The 20,103-nt window shown below is 34.8% G+C and overlaps 1 protein-coding gene across 2 annotated transcripts in view; it reads left to right on the forward strand.

The window, feature by feature from the left end:
* The window catches only part of LOC127831971 (ribonuclease Oy-like), a 32,798-nt gene extending 15,128 nt beyond the window's left edge, over positions 1-17,670 (forward strand). For both annotated transcript variants that reach the window (XM_052357069.1, XM_052357070.1), the window contains exons 3-10: positions 8,756-8,831; positions 9,147-9,202; positions 11,319-11,391; positions 13,120-13,187; positions 14,355-14,468; positions 15,229-15,277; positions 16,172-16,246; positions 16,672-17,670. In XM_052357069.1, coding sequence (XP_052213029.1) covers positions 8,756-8,831; positions 9,147-9,202; positions 11,319-11,391; positions 13,120-13,187; positions 14,355-14,468; positions 15,229-15,277; positions 16,172-16,246; positions 16,672-16,920 — 760 coding nt within the window. In that variant the 3' untranslated portion in view covers positions 16,921-17,670. The remainder of the gene's footprint in view (positions 1-8,755; positions 8,832-9,146; positions 9,203-11,318; positions 11,392-13,119; positions 13,188-14,354; positions 14,469-15,228; positions 15,278-16,171; positions 16,247-16,671) is intronic.
* The last annotated feature ends 2,433 nt before the right edge of the window (positions 17,671-20,103 follow it).

Here is a 20,103-nt window from a genome sequence, read left to right on the forward strand (position 1 = left end):
CAAGGTCATCCTTCACAAGGTCAAGGTCATCCTTCAAGGCCAAACATCATATAGGGGGACATTGTGTTTCACAAACACATCTTGTTTTAGTTCTGCTCTGGAATTTATGAAGTTATTGATCATTGATAAATGCACTGTTCTTAGGGAAAATTGACTACTCTGCCATTGATCTCTTCTGAACTGTATAAAATAAGCTGTTTTGGCTGATTTAAACACCTCTTGGTGCTTTCTTGAAAAGTTAACAGCTCTTGAAAAAAATTGGAATTTTGAAATAATTAAACTCTAAATTATTTTTAACACCAGCATCAAGACATTTTGGCATTATTTTCTTAATTATTCTTATTATTTAGATTATTTTTATTTGGCATTTTCTAAATTAGAAAGACTCTATTCTATTTCAATAACTTAAGTAATTTTTTCTTATTTTTACAAATTATTCACTGAAGTTTCCTAATCTCCATAAATATTGTTTTTTAGGCCACAACAAATTGATGATGTGTTCTACGGATTTTAGCCAACCAAAAATAGAGCGAGCGAGCGAAATAAAAATAAATTTATTTTTATTCCATTTTTTTTAAATCGCAGGCGAGTGAAAAGCGAAAAAAAATATATATGGTTTATATAAATTGATACTATATTTTAACATAGCACATATATTGGTCTAATTTAGTGCAAAAAAGACTAGTATACATTCTAGAATAATGGCTAGTACTATTATATATATTTACAGTGCTGCAGCTAGGATTTGAAAAGGGCAGTGGGGCTTTTTTGTCAAAAGGGCACTTTGGACGCGCAGTATTTTGTCAAAAGGGCACTTTCGACGCGCAGTATTTTGTGAAAAGGGCACATACGAGTGCTCGGGTGTTTCTGGAACGCTTCCTATTGCATGTTAATTTATATGTTATAAATAATTGTATTATTCCCATTATTATTAAACCATTCAAATATAATGTCTACAATGAGGATTAAAGTAATTACAATGTAATAAGAGATTTATGAATAATCAAATGTAAAAAAAAAAAAATGGGGGGGGGATGGGGGGCAGGGCGGAGGTTCCGGGGGGCAGGGCGGAGGTTCGGGAGAGCAGGGCGCGGCGCCCTTTGATTTAGGCCTAGCTGGAGCACTGTATTTATAACAATAGCAGTACAACAATAAGAGGGAACAATTTTTTAATCATATCAATTTTAACAAGCAAATCTGTTGAATTGATATTCCCCGCCAATTTACTTCTGGACACAAAAGTTTTCTGGACCGATAGACAATGGCTTTTTATGCCTACGTGCATCATCCTCTTATCCATATATATACTCATACCAAGTTTCAATGAAATCCGCCAAAGCACCTCCAAGATATGGCTCCAGACACAAAAGTGCCAGAGGGACGGATGGACGGACAACGCCAAAAAAATATCCATCAACATGATAAAAACAGCATACTTTTCCAAGAAACATGCAATCACGAATGACAAGAATCAGCTTAAATATTAAGGCAAAACAAATAAAATCTGTAGAAGTAGAAGTAAAACTGGTAAAGACTAAACACTTATACTTTTAAAGTTAAAGCATTGGCTGTTTAATCCAATCCATGATTTTTATTTTCAATCACAACATGTCAACACTAATACATCATATGAACATAATTTTGCTTTGGTGTCATTTTCAAACCAAAACAAAGTAGGAATGGTTGAAGACCTGAATGAGTTCACTTGACTTTTTGCTTTTTAACAAACTTCTTGGCGCACCAAGTGTTTGCCTCTTTTCCAGAATGTTGACAAGACACACAAATTGTCTGACTATGGAAAAATTTAAATACAATTTGCAACATATGCATCATTGTCATCTAACAAACTGTTCCACAGTGGATGCACACTGTCGGTAGTTAATGCCGACACTCTGAACATACAGGCCAGGTGCATCTTCTAACTGATCTCCACAGATAAAGGACTGGCATGCCTTGATGTTCTGCAATAATTCCTCCTGCAAGAAAAGGAAATGTTATGGACCTTTTTCACAAAATCGACAGTTATCATTATTCTCACTATTATAACAGCAAAAATCTAGTGTTTTTTATAAAGCTTACAAAAATTCCCATTTTTACCGACCTGATGTGCTTGTAAATTTCATTAAACAGAAAACATGTTCTACTTTTATTTCCACTATTTTTTCCAAACAAATCTTTGAGCAGCTTTAATCAAGTGCCATTAGAAACTTACTTTTAGGACGATAAAAAACTAACACTTAGTTGCATGTTGCTGTTCGACATTTTTATTTTATCACTACCACCTAGTTTACCAAAAAAATTTACCGCATTGACGCATTCTGGTGATATTTCGCATCCCGATGCAGATGCTGCTTCGAGGAACAAAGCACAGAAATCATCAGTAATGCGATGATTGATTGCAACTGGCGAAAAAAATACGTTGCCATTAACATCTTTCGCGGACACAACGAAGCAGACGGACGCCGCCGTTATTTTACCATAAACCAATCAATATCGGAAAGCGTTATAACAGTCTATATTGTAAAATACGTAGGCTAAATTAAACTAAATAATTGAACGAATATGTGCGGAGCACAAATTGTTGCTGCAGGCGCAAAATAAAAATAAAAATATTTTTATTTCGTTTTAAGATTTTTAGGTGCAGGAAATCCATCGAACATGTAATCAATTTGTTGTGGCCTTAGATAAAATTAGACCTATTTTGTAAACTAGATTTTTGAAGCACTTTCTAGACTAACAGTAACTTATATTTTTATCAGTTTTTTTGACAGATTTTGAACTTCTTTTTACAATTATTAAGGTATTTGCTGTATGTTGTTCGTTTTTGTAATGATACTTAGATTCTTTAGACTTGGCTTGTACCTGTTCATAATTTTCTGTCATTGTTCTTCATTTTCCGAGTTCTTGGAATACAAATTAGTTATTTTTGTTAAAGTTGCCTTGGTTTTCACTTATAAATAAATTCTTTGAGTGTATTTAGACGTCCCTGACTGAACGCCTTTAGTTAATTGAATTACAACCAGTCAGTATAGTCATCCTGACCGGAAATAAGGGAGTGGGGCAGTTTTCTTTATATGTATATAGTGAAAACATGTGAACAGTCTAGAAGATACATTTTTCTCCCAACCTTCATGAAATTTGAACATATCTTGGAAGAGTTAAAAAATGGTTCAGGTCTGTTAAAAAAACATGGCCGCCAAGGGGCCATTTGTTGTTCATTCTTCATGATACTTGGGTAGAACATTTGTTCCATTGATATCTTGGGCTGCAAAGAACAGGTCATTTCTTTTTATCTCAGGTGAGCGACTTTGGGCCTTTCAGGCCCTCTTGTTCTAAAAATGCGTCTAAATTATCAGCTTTTCCTTTAAAAGTTTATGTAGGCTGTTCTTTGTGATAGACTCAACATACTTGTTTGGTGCCGTCCACTGAGGTGATAGACTGGGAAGTTGGGAACACTTGCTTGGTGCAGTCCACTCGGATTTCGATCAAAAGTGTTACCAGTCTGATAGGTGTACATTGTTAATTAAACCTGTAATTTTATACTTGAATTTTTACCTGTTGAGGAGACATTTTTGTCGAGTAAGCTTGCAGTCAGTTCACTTTGGCCGTTCGGTGTATGTGGGACTGTGCGTGCCTGCATCTGTCCTCCTCAGCATACACAGACTGTAATTTGATAATGCATCATGCATTTTTAAAAGGACATATGTGTATTACAAATGTTCACCTTGTTTGTGGCATGCAAGATCCATAATCATAACTCAATGGTAAAGTAGACACTAAGAGCTCAAAGGTAAAATTGTGCAATTGTAAATTATTCATCATGAAGTTCTAAAATGACATACAATTACATGTATTACAAATGTTCACCTTGTTTGTGGCTTGCAAGACCCATGATCCTAACTCAATTGTAAAGTAGACACAAAGGCTCTAAGGATAAATTTTGCAATTGTTAAGGTAGTAAAACTGTAATGGGCAATATTCCAAAACCCATTAAAATTATTATTTTTATAAACTTCATACCATATGTGGTCTTATTACAAATTTTTAGGGTGGCTTTCCATGCAATTTTTTTTCATGATTTTTTCAGTTTGATGACCCATAATTTGAATTTTCTTCTAAATTAAATTACCCCTGGGGATAAAATAATTCAATAAACTCATATTGTCTTACATTTTTGTTAACAATGTTTGTATATTTAGTACAGGATATGATTGAAGATGTTAAAATAATATAATACAAGACAATTGAGTGAAAACAATAATGAACAAAATCTGATTTATTTTATACGGTCCTTCAAAACTACAAGTTCGACCCGTGTATGCAAAAATCACCCATACACATTTTTTAATTTTTTTTTATAAGTTGTATGTTATTTCTTTGGAATTTGAGCATTTATATTTTATCAGAGACATGTGATCAGCTTAAATCAAAGTAAAAAAAGCAATTTGCCTGTGTATATTTTGAACAATTCACTTATTGTTTAATCTAATAGGACTATTCGAAATATTTTTCAATAAATTCAAAACCACATAATGGCAAATGGTCAAAATATGCAAAATAAACAGAGTCATTTACCAATTCAGTTAACACCTTCAATGTTTTTACTCTCTTTATACATATATTTAATACATTATGCAGTTAAGCTAAGTCTGCCAATGTAGGAAGGCCTTGGTGAGGTGGGGGTGGGCGTGGGGGATGGAGGCATGAGTAGGTCTGAAAAGTGAAAACAATTTACAAAGTTGTCCACTAAGTATTTTTCTCTGTTAACCAAGATCTATATATAACATTGTTAGATAAAATCAAAACGACAACCATTATGAACAACTAAGCACACATTTCGAAACTGTTCAAGCCAATGTATAATTCTTTCTATTGGCACTGGCTGCACAACTTATCAAATGAATACCATTGTCCCATCAGTCGTTGTAATGCCTGTAGCATGTAAAGCCTCTTGACTTATTGAAACAGTTCTCGTGATGTATGTTGCGAACTGACTACCACACAGGACTTCCACCAATGCATATGAGTAACCTGCGGGAGTTCCCTTCCTTCAACTGGAAACATAGTTGACACGGCAATCTAGTATAATATTGATATGCAATATCACATTTAGAATGCAACTTAACATAATATTTTGGATTTTATTTGGTCAATAATCATACTGCAGATCTACCAGCCATAAAATGTGTGTACTGCTGATCTACCAGCCATTAAATTGTTTATAGTAGAACAAAATCCTGATGTTTTAACCCTTTACCACTAAGATACGTATTTTGATGCATTTGTAGTCACTAAGAAAGTTCCATTAAAATAAACACCTGGCCTACTTAATTTAAGTTTTAAAGGCTTCATTTCCAACCCTTAGATACTGATGAGCAGCAAACAGCATAAAACCTGAACAGTCTGCGAGTTACTCGCAGGCTGTTCTGGTTTTATGCTGGTTCAAAAGCCATTTTCATTTTGCTTCTTATGGGGGAAAGTGTTAAGAAGATTATTGTTATTGACCAGGTTTTCCGAAGGAAAAAACTGGTTATTAGATTGGCGAATGCGGGCGGGCTGGCTGGCTGGCTGGCGGGCTGGCGGGCGGGCGGAACAAGCTTGTCCGGGCCATAACTATGTCGTTCATCGTCAGATTTTAAAATCATTTGGCACATTTGTTCACCATCATTGGACGGTGTGTCGCGCGAAATAGTTACGTCGATATCTCCAAGGTCAAGGTCACACTTTGAGTTCAAGGGTCAAAAATGGCCATAAATGAGCTTGTCCGAGCCATAACTATGTCGTTCGTTGTCAGATTTTAAAATCATTTGGCACATTTGTTCACCATCATTGGACGGTGTGTCGCGCGAAATAATTACGTCGATATCTCCAAGGTCAAGGTCACACTTTGAGTTCAAAGGTCAAAAATGGCCATAAATGTCCCTTGAGATATAACCTTCATATTTGGTATGCATGTGTATATGAACAAGGCCTTTCCATACGCACAACAATTTTGACCCCTGTGACCTTGACCTTGAAGTAGGGGTCTGCGTTTAGGTTTCAAAATCTGCGTTTAGGTTTTGAAAAATGCTCTTAACTTCTATGTCCCTTGAGATATAACCTTCATATTTGGTATGCATGTGTATATGGACAACGCCTTTCCATACGCACACAAATTTTGACCGTCCGTCCGTCTGTCCGTGTGTTCGTCCGAAAACTTTAACGTTGCTCATAACTTTTGCAATATTGAAGATAGCAACTTGATATTTGCCATGCATGTGTATCTTATGAAGCTCCACATTTTTAGTGGTGAAAGGTCAAGGTCATCCTTCATGGTCAAAGGTCAAAAAAAATAAATTCATGTGCATATCTCCAATGTCAAGGTCGCCACGACTAAAAATAGATTTATTTTAAAACAAACTTACAAAGGGGGTTAATTTTCTTTGTTCATTTCAAAAGTTCAGTTTGAGTTGTCTCCCTTTATCAGATTTTTTTTCACAATGAAAACCTGGTTTTGTGACAATTTTGTCCCTTGTTTTGATATATTATTTTGGCTATTACATGTATTCTAGGATTGGGAAAATTGTCAGCTAATTGGGCAAAAATACTTGAATTTTGAATCGGGAATGGGTCAGACATTCTGCCCCGCAGGATTTGTATAAAAGGCCTGCCAAACATTGCCTTACACTTGTTGGATAGGCGGTCAACATAGATAATTGGTTTTACAACACATTTTATATAGTTTGATGTTTTCCATGTAATGCTGTACAAAATGTATTGTTACCGCTGATAATCCAAATAATAGATTCTTATGTCATTTTATTCAAGATTGCATCGCTAGCTGCAATCCTAGCTGATTCAGTTGCAACTTTCTCTATCACCTCACCAGCTAGCTGTTCCATTATTTTTAAGTTGATGTCCGATATTGTTTTGAGGTTTAATGTGAACAGCATATTGTTTACACGGGATGGTCCACCCAGGCTGTCCAGCATTGCTTAATGTAGAAACAAATATAACTATAGCAAAGATACAAGTAAGTACTAGATCTAAAAAAAACAATAAACATTTACTTTTGGTTACTGTATCTCGATGTTTACAGTAAAAGAGAGCATAGACATAGACCATAATATAATCATAATAATGGCTGTAATTTACATCTTTGAACAAAATTTCTATATAAATGATTACCGTTATGTATATTTTATATAAACGTTCTGATCATATATCTGTGACCTTACCTGTTCCAAGTTTTGTGTTGACAACAAAGCATGGTATTCCACTTTTCCAGGTCATTTTCTCCAATTGTCTTTGACTGTGTGGGTTTTACCATACGCTGCAGTGTTTACCAACTGGCAGTCAATGTTACTACACTCAACGTACAGACACCCTCACATTCCTTTCTGTAATTCGCCTTTTATGGATTTTAATGTCAGTGTAACAGGTCCAAGTCCACATGCAGAACAAAACATTAAACATATCACACTCCATTCTACTAATCGCTGACCTATTTTTCACGATTCCATCGATGAAGACGCTGATGTGCTATCAATATTTTGTTAAGACCCAGAATATGAATGATCATAAAGATTTGTTTCTCTTTTGCAACTTCTTTTTTACTCATTAGCTGTCTTTTTGGTTTACGATTCAGGATTGTAGTTTTTTATGTTGTCGCGAAAATATATTACTTTCGGTTAAATTTTTACACAATTTTTAAAGAAAAAGCTAATTTGACGTCGTAATATATTGAACTATGCATATCGGCGATACAATCTATTATAGAATTATATAAAACATGTTTTTATTTAAGATTTATACTTTGTAAATAATAAACCGAACAAAACGGACATCTCACGACTTCAGTTACGATATTTTCCGACATTAGCCGATGTCAACCGATCTTACAAAAGAAGGCAGGAAATGATTACAGTTGTATTACATTTATACAAGTTGCACAGTTGTTTACCATATGGAGACAGCATACAACATAAATACCATGATTGTGTTTGGATCAAAGGTCAAGCTCTCAATTAAAGGTCAAACTTCAATGTTTATCATTTGCTACTGACAAATTGCACGCAAGGTCTCGTGAAAAAGTCAATGCTAAAAATATGGACCTTAATAAGCTTGCAGACTGTAACTTTATCATTTAAGCAGCAATTTTTCAAAAACATGCCCTACATGGTTACCCGTTGTGATTAAATGTTTTGTGTATTGCCTGTGTTCAGAGCTTAAGATCTTTCTTCTACATGTATGAGCCTGGCTGTGGGAAAACTGGACTTCATGCATGTGCCTTTAGTGTTGTTCCAGATAAGCCAGTGCAGTCCACACAAGCTAATCTGGGATGACCCTTTCAGCTTTTATTGTAATTTTTGTTTAAAAAAAGTCTCTTCTTGGTAAAAAAGGGAGAACAGGACCTAATGCATGGGCACAAAGTGTCTTCTCGTATTACTCATATAAGCCTGTGCTGACTGTACAGGATTATCAGGGATGACACTTTCCTCTTAGCTGGATTTTTGCTGAGACTTCCCTTGTATAAAAAGAACAATAAAAGCAAAAAGTGTCGTTCAAGATAAGTGTGTGCAGACTGCTTAGGCTTATCAGGGTTGAGGCTTTAGTCTTTACACACACATACACACATGCATTAAGCCCAGTTTTTCAAGAAAGATGCTCATATAGACTTGATAAGCAAAATTACTTAAAATTTCTCTTAAAGTAGGGGATCTATGGTCATTTGCTTTAAATTCATAAATAATGTCATGTATGTTGTCACATACAGGTGGACTGGTGAATATGACCACTTCACATTCGCCCAGTCCTGGCCACCTGGTGTGTGCGCTGATGCCCCGAGAGAAGTAAGTTTTAAGTGTTGTCATGGTAAAAAATATTGTTAGTTACTCTGTAATTGGTTGTTTACCCTCTGTGTTTTCATACCATTTGAAAGTTTGATTATGGTATCAAACCACTAAAGAGGTACATGAAGATCCAAATCACCCTTAAAAGCAAAGCATGAATCTATTTTATGAACTATATTTCATCGATTTCTTTGAAAAGGTTAACAACAGTACTAAAGAATGTGCTCTGGTCCAGAGTATAAGGAGTATATATATATTGCCAAAAACATTTAAAATCAATTTTGTATTTCAATAAATTAAGATCTATATTTGCAGCACCACACATGTCATGTGGACAAACAAGTGACCACCTGGACAATCCATGGACTCTGGTAATCTATTTTTTCTATGTGACCGACTGTCGTAATCTATGCTTTCTTAGTGATTGACTATAGTAATATATGCTTTTTAAATGATTTACTCTGAAAATGTATGCTTGCTAAATGAATGCAATATTATCCGGTAATGTAAAATACCAAAAACGAAACTGTTGAAATCTTGTCGCTGAGTATGTTGGCAAGTCATGTTAGAATGACAATATTTTTTTTTCTTATTGTTGTCTATATGTAAATAAATTGACAGTTGTTTCTTACTTGGCAAGTACTTAAAAGTTAATGCATCCTTATAAAGAAAATGCTCTGGATGATTTTGCTATATGTTGATGTTTCAAGTGAAGAAATTAAAAAAAAAAAACATTTAGCAAATTAGTTAAAAAGTATTTTAAAAAGAGAAATTTAAATTTTACCCTCCGGTGTTCTTGCCGCATACCTAAAAAGAGCTCATTTCAATTTAATTCAAAGATATTGTGCTTGACCAATGTAGATTATCTAATTACAATTGCTTTATTATGCTCCCCATATATATATATATATATATATATATATATATATATATATATATATATATATATATATATATATATATATATATATATATATATATATATATATATATATATATATATATATATATATATATATATATGGGGAGCATATAGTTGTCAGTTTGTCCTTCCGCACCTCCGTACTTCGGTAGGGTCACACTTTTGTTACAGTTTCTCATAGCACCTTCAATACTTTACCGATCTCTTTCATATTTGGCATGTAGATACCTTGCATGGACCTCTACCTTTTGATGACGTTTGAGGTCACTGGGGTCAAGGTCACCAAGGCTAATAATTGACTTTTGTTACAGTTTCTCATAGCTTCTTCAATACTTTACCGATCTCTTTCATATTTGGCATGTAGGTACCTTGCATGGACCTCTACCTTTTGATGACGTTTGAGGTCACTGGGGTCAAGGTCACCAAGGCTAATAATAGACTTTTGTAAAAGTTTATCATAGCACCTTCAATACTTTACCGATCTCTTTCATATTTGGCATGTAGATACCTTGCATGGACCTCTACCTTTTGATGACATCAGAGGTCACTGGGGTCAAGGTCAAGGTCACCAAGGCTAATAATAGATTTTTCCGTCACACTTTTGTACAGTTTCTCATAGCACCTTCAATACTTTACTGATCTCTTTCATATTTGGCATGTAGATACCTTGCATGGTCCTTTACCTTTTGATGACGATTGAGGTCACTGGGGTCAAGGTCAAGGTCACCAAGGCTAATAATAGATTTTTCCGTCACTTTTGTTACAGTTTCTCATAGCACCTTCAATACTTTACCGATCTCTTTCATATTTGGCATGTAGGTACCTTGCATGGACTTCTACCTATTGATGAGATTTGTAGTCACTGGGGTCAAGGTCAAGGCTAATAATAGATTTTTTCAAGGTCACACTTTGGTTACAGTTTCTCATAGCGCCTTCAATATTTGACCAATCTCATATATTTGGCATGTAGGAACCTTGCATGGACCTCTACCTTTTGATGAGGTTTGAGGTCACTGGGGTCAAGGTAAAGGTCACTGAGGCTAATATTAAATTTTATCAAGGTCTAACTTTTTTCCACACAATTAACCCATATACCAACAAAGCATCATTGGGTACATCCATCCGTTTTACTGATATCCTTGTTTAATTCTATGTAAGATTTCATGTTGTTTATATGAGCCTTAGTATAGGAAAAATTGGGCTTAATGCATGAGCATAAAGTTTCATCCAAGATTTGCCAGTGCAGTACAAATACATGTAGGCTTATCATGGATAACGCTTTCCGCCTAAACTGGATTTCCGCAAAGCAGGGACTTCCTCTCAACAACAAATCATTTTAAAGAGTTATCTGTCATCCCTGATTAAACTTGCTAATCTTCTATGACACTTTACACACAATCGTCGTGCAGTAAACCTGGTTACACTTTACACACATTTGTCATGCATTAAACCTGGTTAAACTTTACACACAATCGTCATGCAGTAAATCTGGTTACACTTTACACACAATCGTCATGCAGTAAACCTGGTTTTTACATATTGTTGCTCTTTACATGCTATTTCAGGCCCACACAAGGCTCAGAGATTGGCCCCCATGACTGCAACTCTTCCATGAAATTTGACTTCAGCAAAATAGCTGTAAGTTAAGTCAGAAACATGGAACCTATACATGTATTATTACACAATTGAACCTCGCTCTGAGGAATCAGGTATAAAGCATGTACGTAAAGAGTCACCCAAGATTAGCCTGTGTAGACTGAACACACTTATCAGGGAGATTGTTGTCCCTGAGATGACTCTTAAGAAATATGCATGAAGAGCTGTTTTATCAGACCAAGGCTTAATTATAAATACAAAGAATGTTTTTATTTTGCACTACAATCAATTATGCATTTATTTACTGACTTGCTACATAGAAAGTAAAACTAAAATATGCCGATTTCAAAAATGGCTGTATCATGTAATACTTAAGCAAGTAGCAGGTCTAGCATACCTAAAAGTGGATTATACTTTGTCGGAGCATACATTAAAAGATGGAGTGTTGGAACAAGAACAAAACCTCTGGATCATCCATTGTCAAGGTTAAATAAAAAAACAATATTCTTAGCTTTTTGTTTGAAGCTTTTCTTTGTCCAGCATGTACAGATTTGCAAATAAATTTGCATAAGATATAAGTATGACAAGAGCTTGTCACAGTTGTGCCAAATCCCGGCCAAAATGTGTTTGCTTGTATGACAACATTTGTTTAAGAGAGTAGAATAATATTTGCAAAACATGGCACCTGTGTCATCTATTTATATTTCAAGGATCAATTAGTTATATAGTGTTGGAGTTATGCTGTAGAAAATAAAAATATATGGAAATGAAAGAAAGGGAGGTAATTAAAAAAGAAGACTATAAACAGTTACTGTACTTGATCACTGTATTTTTTCTTTAAACTCATCTTTTAATTTTACAGTGAATAATTCAGTGTTCAAATTAAAATATTATTGTAAAATTAGATAAACAGAGATATTAAAAATTGAAAAGCTAAAATATTTACTACGAAATTTAATTAAATATAGTTTAAAATTATAAATAAATAAAATATAAATTTTAAAAATAATAATTATAAAGGGAGATAATTCATAAACAACGGCAGAAAGAGTTATGGTTCATGTTCACTGCACTTCTCCAAGTTGCCATCTGTTTATATTTCGAGTTTCAAGTAAATCCCTTCAGTAGATTTAGAGTTATGCGCCTGACAAATAATAAAATAAAGAGAGATAATGAAAAAACTAAGGAAGATAGAGTTATAGTTCTTAGTCACTGCACTTCCCCTACTTGCCATCTGTTTATATTTTTAGTTTCAAGTAAATCCCTTAAGTAGACTTAGAGTTATTCTCCGGACAAAAATTTACTTTGAAATTATATGAAGGGAGATAATTCAAAAACTCAAACTAAGGTAGATAGAGTTATGGTTCTTAGTCTCTGCACTTCTCCTAGTTGCCATCTGTTTATTCTAAGTTTAAAGCAAATCCATGGAATAGATTTGGAGTTATGCACTTGAAAAAGTTTCCGACGGAAGGACAGACGGACAGACAGATGGACAGAACCAATTGCTATATCCCCTCCGAAATCAATTTTGTTGGGGATAATAAAATGGAGTGGTCGCACATAATGGACCAGGATATGAGATCAAGGTAACAATTCAAATTTTACGGTCAAATATGCAAAATGTAAATAAAATAGTTTTCCTGGAAAAACATTTTGTTTGAGAATGGATTAAATTTTCAAATAACAAGGGGCATAACACGAACAAATCAAGGTCTTAGATCCATGGCCGTGTCCCACTTTAATGTCAAAGATCAAACCTTCCTGTTTCAGAGTCTTCAGAAGGACCTCTTGACCTTCTGGCCAAACCTCTACAATGATACAGAGCTGGAAAGCTTCTGGTAAGCACATGGTAGACACTTGATCACATTCTCTAAGGCATCGCTTAAAACTTCTTTCTCAAACTTGGAGTATGAAATTTAGTACAAATAAACTTTGTTCAAATGCCAATATGTACACAAATCACTTTACGATTGAATTGGTTCCATATTTCAGTTAAGAAGAATGCAAATATATTTGTATACCTTTTTGGGTGCCTTTGATTGCGTATTACTAATGTATACTTAAGCTAGGTTGATTAAACTTGTTATGTGGGTAGTGGGCCACATTCGGAATATGCACTTTTTGTCGACTACCAGTGAAACCTGAGGGGACTTATGGTTTGCACTCTGTCTGTCAGTCAATCAGTCTGTCTGTCACACTTTTCTGGATCCTGCGATAACTTTAAAAGTTATTGTATTTTTTCATGAAACTTGAAACATGAATAGATGGCAATATGGACATTATGCACGTCATTTCATTTTGTTCCTACGTCAAAAATTCTGGTTGCCATGGCAACAAATAGACTAGAAATACTACTGAAAATTGTGATTTTCTGGATCCTGCGATAACTTAAAAAGTTCTTCATATTTTTTCACGAAACTTGAAACATAAATAGATGTCAATATGGGCATTATGCACGTCATTTCATATGTTCCTACGTCAAAAATTTGGGTTGCTATGGCAACAAATATAAAAAATAAATAAAATCTGACAATGGTGGAATTTCTGACAATGGTGGAGACGGTAGGGGACATATATTGCTTGGCAATAGTCTTGTTAAAAGTGGGCTTTTTTTCGTACGAAAACAGTGTTTGATATTGTATTAAAATAACTGAAAAAAGACATCTGTGTTATGGAATTGAAAAATATATTATTGGAAAAAATCATGTGACAAAAAATGTACTGATATAGGAAGAATGTATTATTTGAACTAAGACTTATCTTTGATAGCTTGGATCATTTACATTTATCAATTAAGCCTCGTTCTGGTGAAAACTTGGCTTAAAGCATGTAAGAAAAGTGTTCTTTTAACAGGATAACAATTTATGATTATATGCAGTTGATGCGGAAAGTGTTGTCCCAGACTCTCCTGTGCAGACTGCACAGGCCATTCAGGCTTAGCACTCAATGCGCATGATTTAGCCCAGTTTGTCCAGTATGCATTGCAATTGTTTGTGCATTTTCAGGTCCCATGAGTGGACCAAACACGGAACATGTGCTCAGGATCTACCCGAAACTACTGGAGAGTTGAACTACTTCAGCAAGGGGCTGGAAATGAACCAGAAATACGACATGCTCAAGTGGGTTGACAATAGTGATGTTAATTCAATAATAATTCTTCTTTTTTTTTCTATCTTTGTAAATCAGGAAATAAGATTTACATACCTAAGTTCAAGGCTCTAATTGGTGTATGATTCCCATAGTTATTTTTATTACATGCATAAAGATAATCATCACTGAATAATTCACTAAACAGTGACCAAAATCAGCATAATGTCGTAGTAAGTTCTGAAGAATTTGGCATTCATAGCAAAGTTTATACAAACAAAGAATGATATAGAAATTCATTCTGAATACAACAAATGGATAAATTATGAATCACCAGGTCAAACTGTTTATGTATGTTAGTCTATGAGTAATTATTTTACAAAGTTACTTGTCTTAACATATGGAATTACCAGTTCTATTTAAGTTTACCTGTATTGAATTGTTTGCCTCTATTTGATTTGGTTGTGTTTGTATATGAGCTTGAAAAAACCAGGTTTAACATAAGTCTCTTTTAAATGAAAATCCATTCTGAGTGAATGGAAATATTTAAGTTTACCTGTATTGAATTGTTTGCCTCTATTTGATTTGGTTGTGTTTGTATATGAGCTTGAGAAAACCAGGTTTAACATAAGTCTCTTTTCAATGAAAATCCATTCTGAGTGAAAAGTTGTTGCCGTGATTACCTGTGCAGACTGCACAGGCTAATCTGGGACTATCTTTTCTGCCTATGCATGACGCCCCATTTTCCCAGAGCAGGGCACATATTTATTCTTCGGGATCTTATTATTTCAGAATGCTTAGTGCTGGAGGTGTGACCCCAAGCCCTACTGAACAGTACAGTGTAAGTTGACAGTATTAACCCTTTATTGCTTAGAGGCAACGATTAATGGCTATATGCGAACAGCATAAAACAATAACAGCCTGCGAGTTACTCGCAGTCTGTTCAGGGTTTATGCTCTTTTCTGTTCATCAGTACTTTGGGGTTAAAAAAATGAAGCCTTTAAGACTTGAATCGAGTAAAAAAGGTCTTAAATTGAGGCATGTAAGTTGCAGTCTGTTCAGGTTTTATGCTCTTTGCTGCTCATCAGTTCTTTAGGGTTAAGAAAATTGAAGCCTTTAAAAGTTGAATCGATTAAGAAAGGTGTTAAATTTAATATGATTTTCTAAGGGACTACAAACAAATTTAAATTCGTAGTAAGGCGTAAAGGGTTAACAGTATTAAAGACATTTGAAACAATTTCAAACATCAGTTTTTCATAACAAATGTGTACGCGCTTGTGAAAATATTGATTTGAATTATCTTAAAAAATAGGTATCACTAGAATTATTCAAACCATGCCTTAAATAAATGTTGCAGCATGGCTGATCATTTTAAAGTTTGCTTGAATGGTTAGTTTTGAAATCTTACATATACATATCTAGTTCAAAATGTTCCAGACTTGCTTTCTTTTTGTTCAGAATGATTCATTGTAATCTCTGTTTGTTCAAAACACAATGAAAGTCACACTTAGGGAAAAGCAACTTAAATGCATGTGCATAAAGTTCCGTCTCAGATTGACTGTGTATTGTGCACAGGCTAGTCTGGGATGACACTTTTAACATGCACTGGATTTTACACCCTTTTAAAAAAAAAATCCATAAAATTGGATGCATTATGCCCAAGTTTCCTAGATTGAAGTTTTTTTTGTTTTTATAGCCTATGTACTATAGATGTCTACTTTAATTTGCATTGCAGTACAAACAGTTCATGGCAGCAGTGAAGCAGTCTACTGGCTTTGATCCTAATATAGAATGCTCCTACATCAAATTGGTATGTATTGGTAGTTGTAATACAAAGCCTTCACAATCATGCGGTCTGTTCAGGAGCTATACTTTCCATTATAAAGTCATGCATGGTTTCATGGTCGGATGTGCAAAACATTAGTCAAATACTGTGCTACAAAAACATAATATATTATCATAAATTACACTGCAACTTGGTTTGATGAAATAAGCAATGAACTTATACAAAAATCTTTCCAACTTTGTTGATTTTTGATCAAATTCAGTAGTTTTTTTCCAGATAAGGCTTACATTGAGAGCAGAATTTCAAAGTTATTATAGGCCAACAATACATATCTTTTGAGTTGTGAAATAGGGCCAAATTTCGGCTCAAAATGACCTTAAAAAAAACCCTTAAACAAATCACTTATGTGAACCAAGCAAATGAATATATACTTTCTAATTTCTTTTTAGGACAATGGTACTGATTTTCACTTAGTTAGTGAAATAGAGATCTGCCTGAGTAAGACCGATTTCACACCAGTTGCCTGTCCAGGCTCAGAAAACTCTAGTAAGGGAGGAAACCAGTCTGGCTCATACAAGACTGTCAAGTCTCAGTCGAACTGCCCCCAGCATTACAACTTCAATTACCCACCAATACAGTATGTTCTCAACAGGAAGACTGGCATGTTTGAACTACCTGATGACTTGATCGGCCGATAAGCAGGGTTGCGAGTTGATGGAGGTGATCATGATAGCCAGTTTAGGGAGACCTGAGTAGCTTAATCATATGTTCCCGTTACCAGAAGCCAAATAAGACAGTTGCTTCTCAAATCTTTAATAATTGGCTACTGAATTATTGGATTTGATACACACATTTTTGTGAATTATTTAAAAAATAAAATCAGATTTTCACACTATCTGAGGTAGCAATCTAAATTACAAGTATTTTGGCTACAAAGTAATATTTCTAAGCCCCAACCAAGAATTCAGATATTGCATTTAGGTACCTACAGAACCTGGAAATAACCGTACTGGTGTTTTTATTTGGCATTTCATAATCATATGTGGTTTCGGTGTTCACAATTATCACCAGTGAGTTTAAGAAAAAAATTACAGCACTCAACCTTGTCTTGTTTAACATTTTTTGTACTTTTAACTGTGATGCATGGAGGAAATAAAAAAATTACAACATGCTTTCATAAAAAATTCCCATACCTTCATGTTGCTAACAGTAAACCTGTACCTTATCATTCCATGACTCTACTGTACTGTAGTAATAGTACAATTTAAATTTTCTTGTGATCATTTATTGTTTGTACAGTGCCATATCTGTAAAATTTCAAAATCTTGCAAGAAAATGTATATCATTTTTGGTTGTTTTCTTGTTATTGTTGGCCATTCTGAAAATTATAAATATTGCTGATTTTTTTATAAATATATGATTCTTTAAAATAAATCTTGTTCATAGAATTGTGACTTGTTTTGTAATATTATTTGTAAAATAAAATAAAATGGGAATACATTGTTAGAAATGAAAATGCATTTCCAGAGTTTCTGGCATCACTGCAAACATATTGCCTCATTATGGGAAAACTGGACTCCATGCATGAAAAACAAGCTTTTGGCTTTTATGCCACTATTATGGTATTTGTTATTAAAAGGACGTCTCTTTTAAACAAAATTACACTCTTGGCCGAGTGTTGTCCCTGATTAGCCTGTGCTGACTTCACTAAACATGCATGCATAAAGCCCAGCTTTCCTTATCACTTGACCATTACTTTTTCTGCATGCCTTTTTAAAAAATTAATATAAAAATATATATTACAACTCTTTTGATATTATAGCCTGGTCCACTTGACGTATTTGAGTATGAAATGATTTGGTGTCCACCATATAAAGACTTGTCTGTGTGTTTATTATGCCCCCCTTCGAAGAAGAGGGGGTATATTGTGTTGCACATGTCGGTCGGTCCGTTGGTCTGTCAGTCCGTCCACCAGATGGTTTCCGATGATAACGCAAAAACACTAGGATCATGAAACTTCATAGGTACATTGATCATGACTGCCAGATGACCCTTATTGATTTTCAGGTCACTATGTCAAAGGTCAAGGTCACAGTGACTCAAAATAGTAAAATGGTTTCCGGATGATAACTCAAGAATGCTTACACCAAGGATCATGAAACTTCATAGGAACATTGATCACGACTGGCAGATGACCCCTATTGATTTTCAGGTCAAAGGTCACAGAGACTCGAAACAGTAAAATGGTTTCCGGATGATAACTCAAGAATGCTTACACCTAGGATCATGAAACTTCATAGGTACATTGATCATGACTGTCAGATGACCCCTATTGATTTTCAGGTCACTATGTCAAAGGTCAAGGTCACAGTGACTCAAAATAGTAAAATGTTTTCCGGATGATAACTCAAGAATGCTTAGGCCTAGGATCATGAAACTTCATAGGTACATTGATCATGACTGGCAGATGACCCCTATTGATTTTCAGGTCACTAGGTCAAAGGTCAAGGTCACAGTGACTCGAAATAGTAAAATGGTTTTCGGATGATAACTCAAGAATGCTTACACCTAGGATCATGAAACTTCATAGGAACATTGATCACGACTGGCAGATGACCCCTATTGGTTTTCAGGTCACTAGGTCAAAGGTCACAGTGACTCAAAACAGTAAAATGGTTTACGGATAACTCAAGAATGCTTACATCTAGGATCATGAAACTTCATAGGTACATTGATCATGACTGGCAGATGACCCCTTTTGATTTTCAGGTCACTAGGTCAAAGGTCAAGGTCACAGTGACTCGAAACAGTAAAATGGTTTCCAGGTAATAACTAAAGAATGCTTACGCCTAGGATGATGAAACTTCATAGGAACATTGATCATGACTGGCAGATGACCCCTATTGATTTTCAGGTCACTAGGTCAAAGTCACAGTGACTCAAAATAGTAAAATGGTTTCCGGATGATAACACAAGAATGCTTACACCAAGGATCATGAAACTTCATAGGTACATTGATCATGACTGGCAGATGGCCCCTATTAATTTTCAGGTCACTAGGTCAAAGGTCAAGGTCACAGTGACTCGAAACAGTAAAATGGTTTCCTGATGATAACTCAAGAATAATTAGGCCTAGGATCATGAAACTTCATATTTACATTGATCATAACTGGCAGATAACCCCTATTGATTTTCAGGTCACTTGGTCAAAGGTCAAGGTCACAGTGACAAAAAACATATTCACACAATGGCTGCCACTACAACTGACAGCCCATATGGGGGGCATGCATGTTTTACAAACAGCCCTTGTTTTGTAGTTTATCTAGACCCTTCTGTCAGAGAATGCATTGTGTGGACCCAGTCTGTCTAAGCATTCCGAATATAGTAATTAACTTACAATACATATGAAAATTTATTGAATATTTATAAGTTCATCTCTTGATTGCTTTCTAAGTCAAAATTCACCAAAGTTTTTAAAACTGTTGACATAACAAGGGGCAGATTTGACAACCATCTATTTTCCACTAGAAACTATAATATACATAATATAGAGAAAAATGCCCCGCCCACTGGCAGCCATGTTTTTTCACCAATCCCGACCATTTTCAAACTCATCCGAGATATCAATAAAACCAATGTTTTGACCAACTTTCATGATGATTGGGCATAAATTGTGACTTCTAGAGTGTTTACAAGGTTTCTCTATAGCCAAATAAGGAAAACTGCCACTATATACATATAGAGAAAAATGCGCCACCCACTGGCAGCCATGTTTTTTCACTGATCTGGACCATTTTCGAACTCGTCTGACATATCAATAAAACCAAAGTTTTGATTAAATTTCATTATGATTGGGCCAAAATTGTGACTTCTTGAGTGTT

Source organism: Dreissena polymorpha, chromosome 5 (assembly GCF_020536995.1).
Source record: "Dreissena polymorpha isolate Duluth1 chromosome 5, UMN_Dpol_1.0, whole genome shotgun sequence".
NCBI classification, from domain to species: Eukaryota; Metazoa; Mollusca; class Bivalvia; order Myida; family Dreissenidae; genus Dreissena; species Dreissena polymorpha.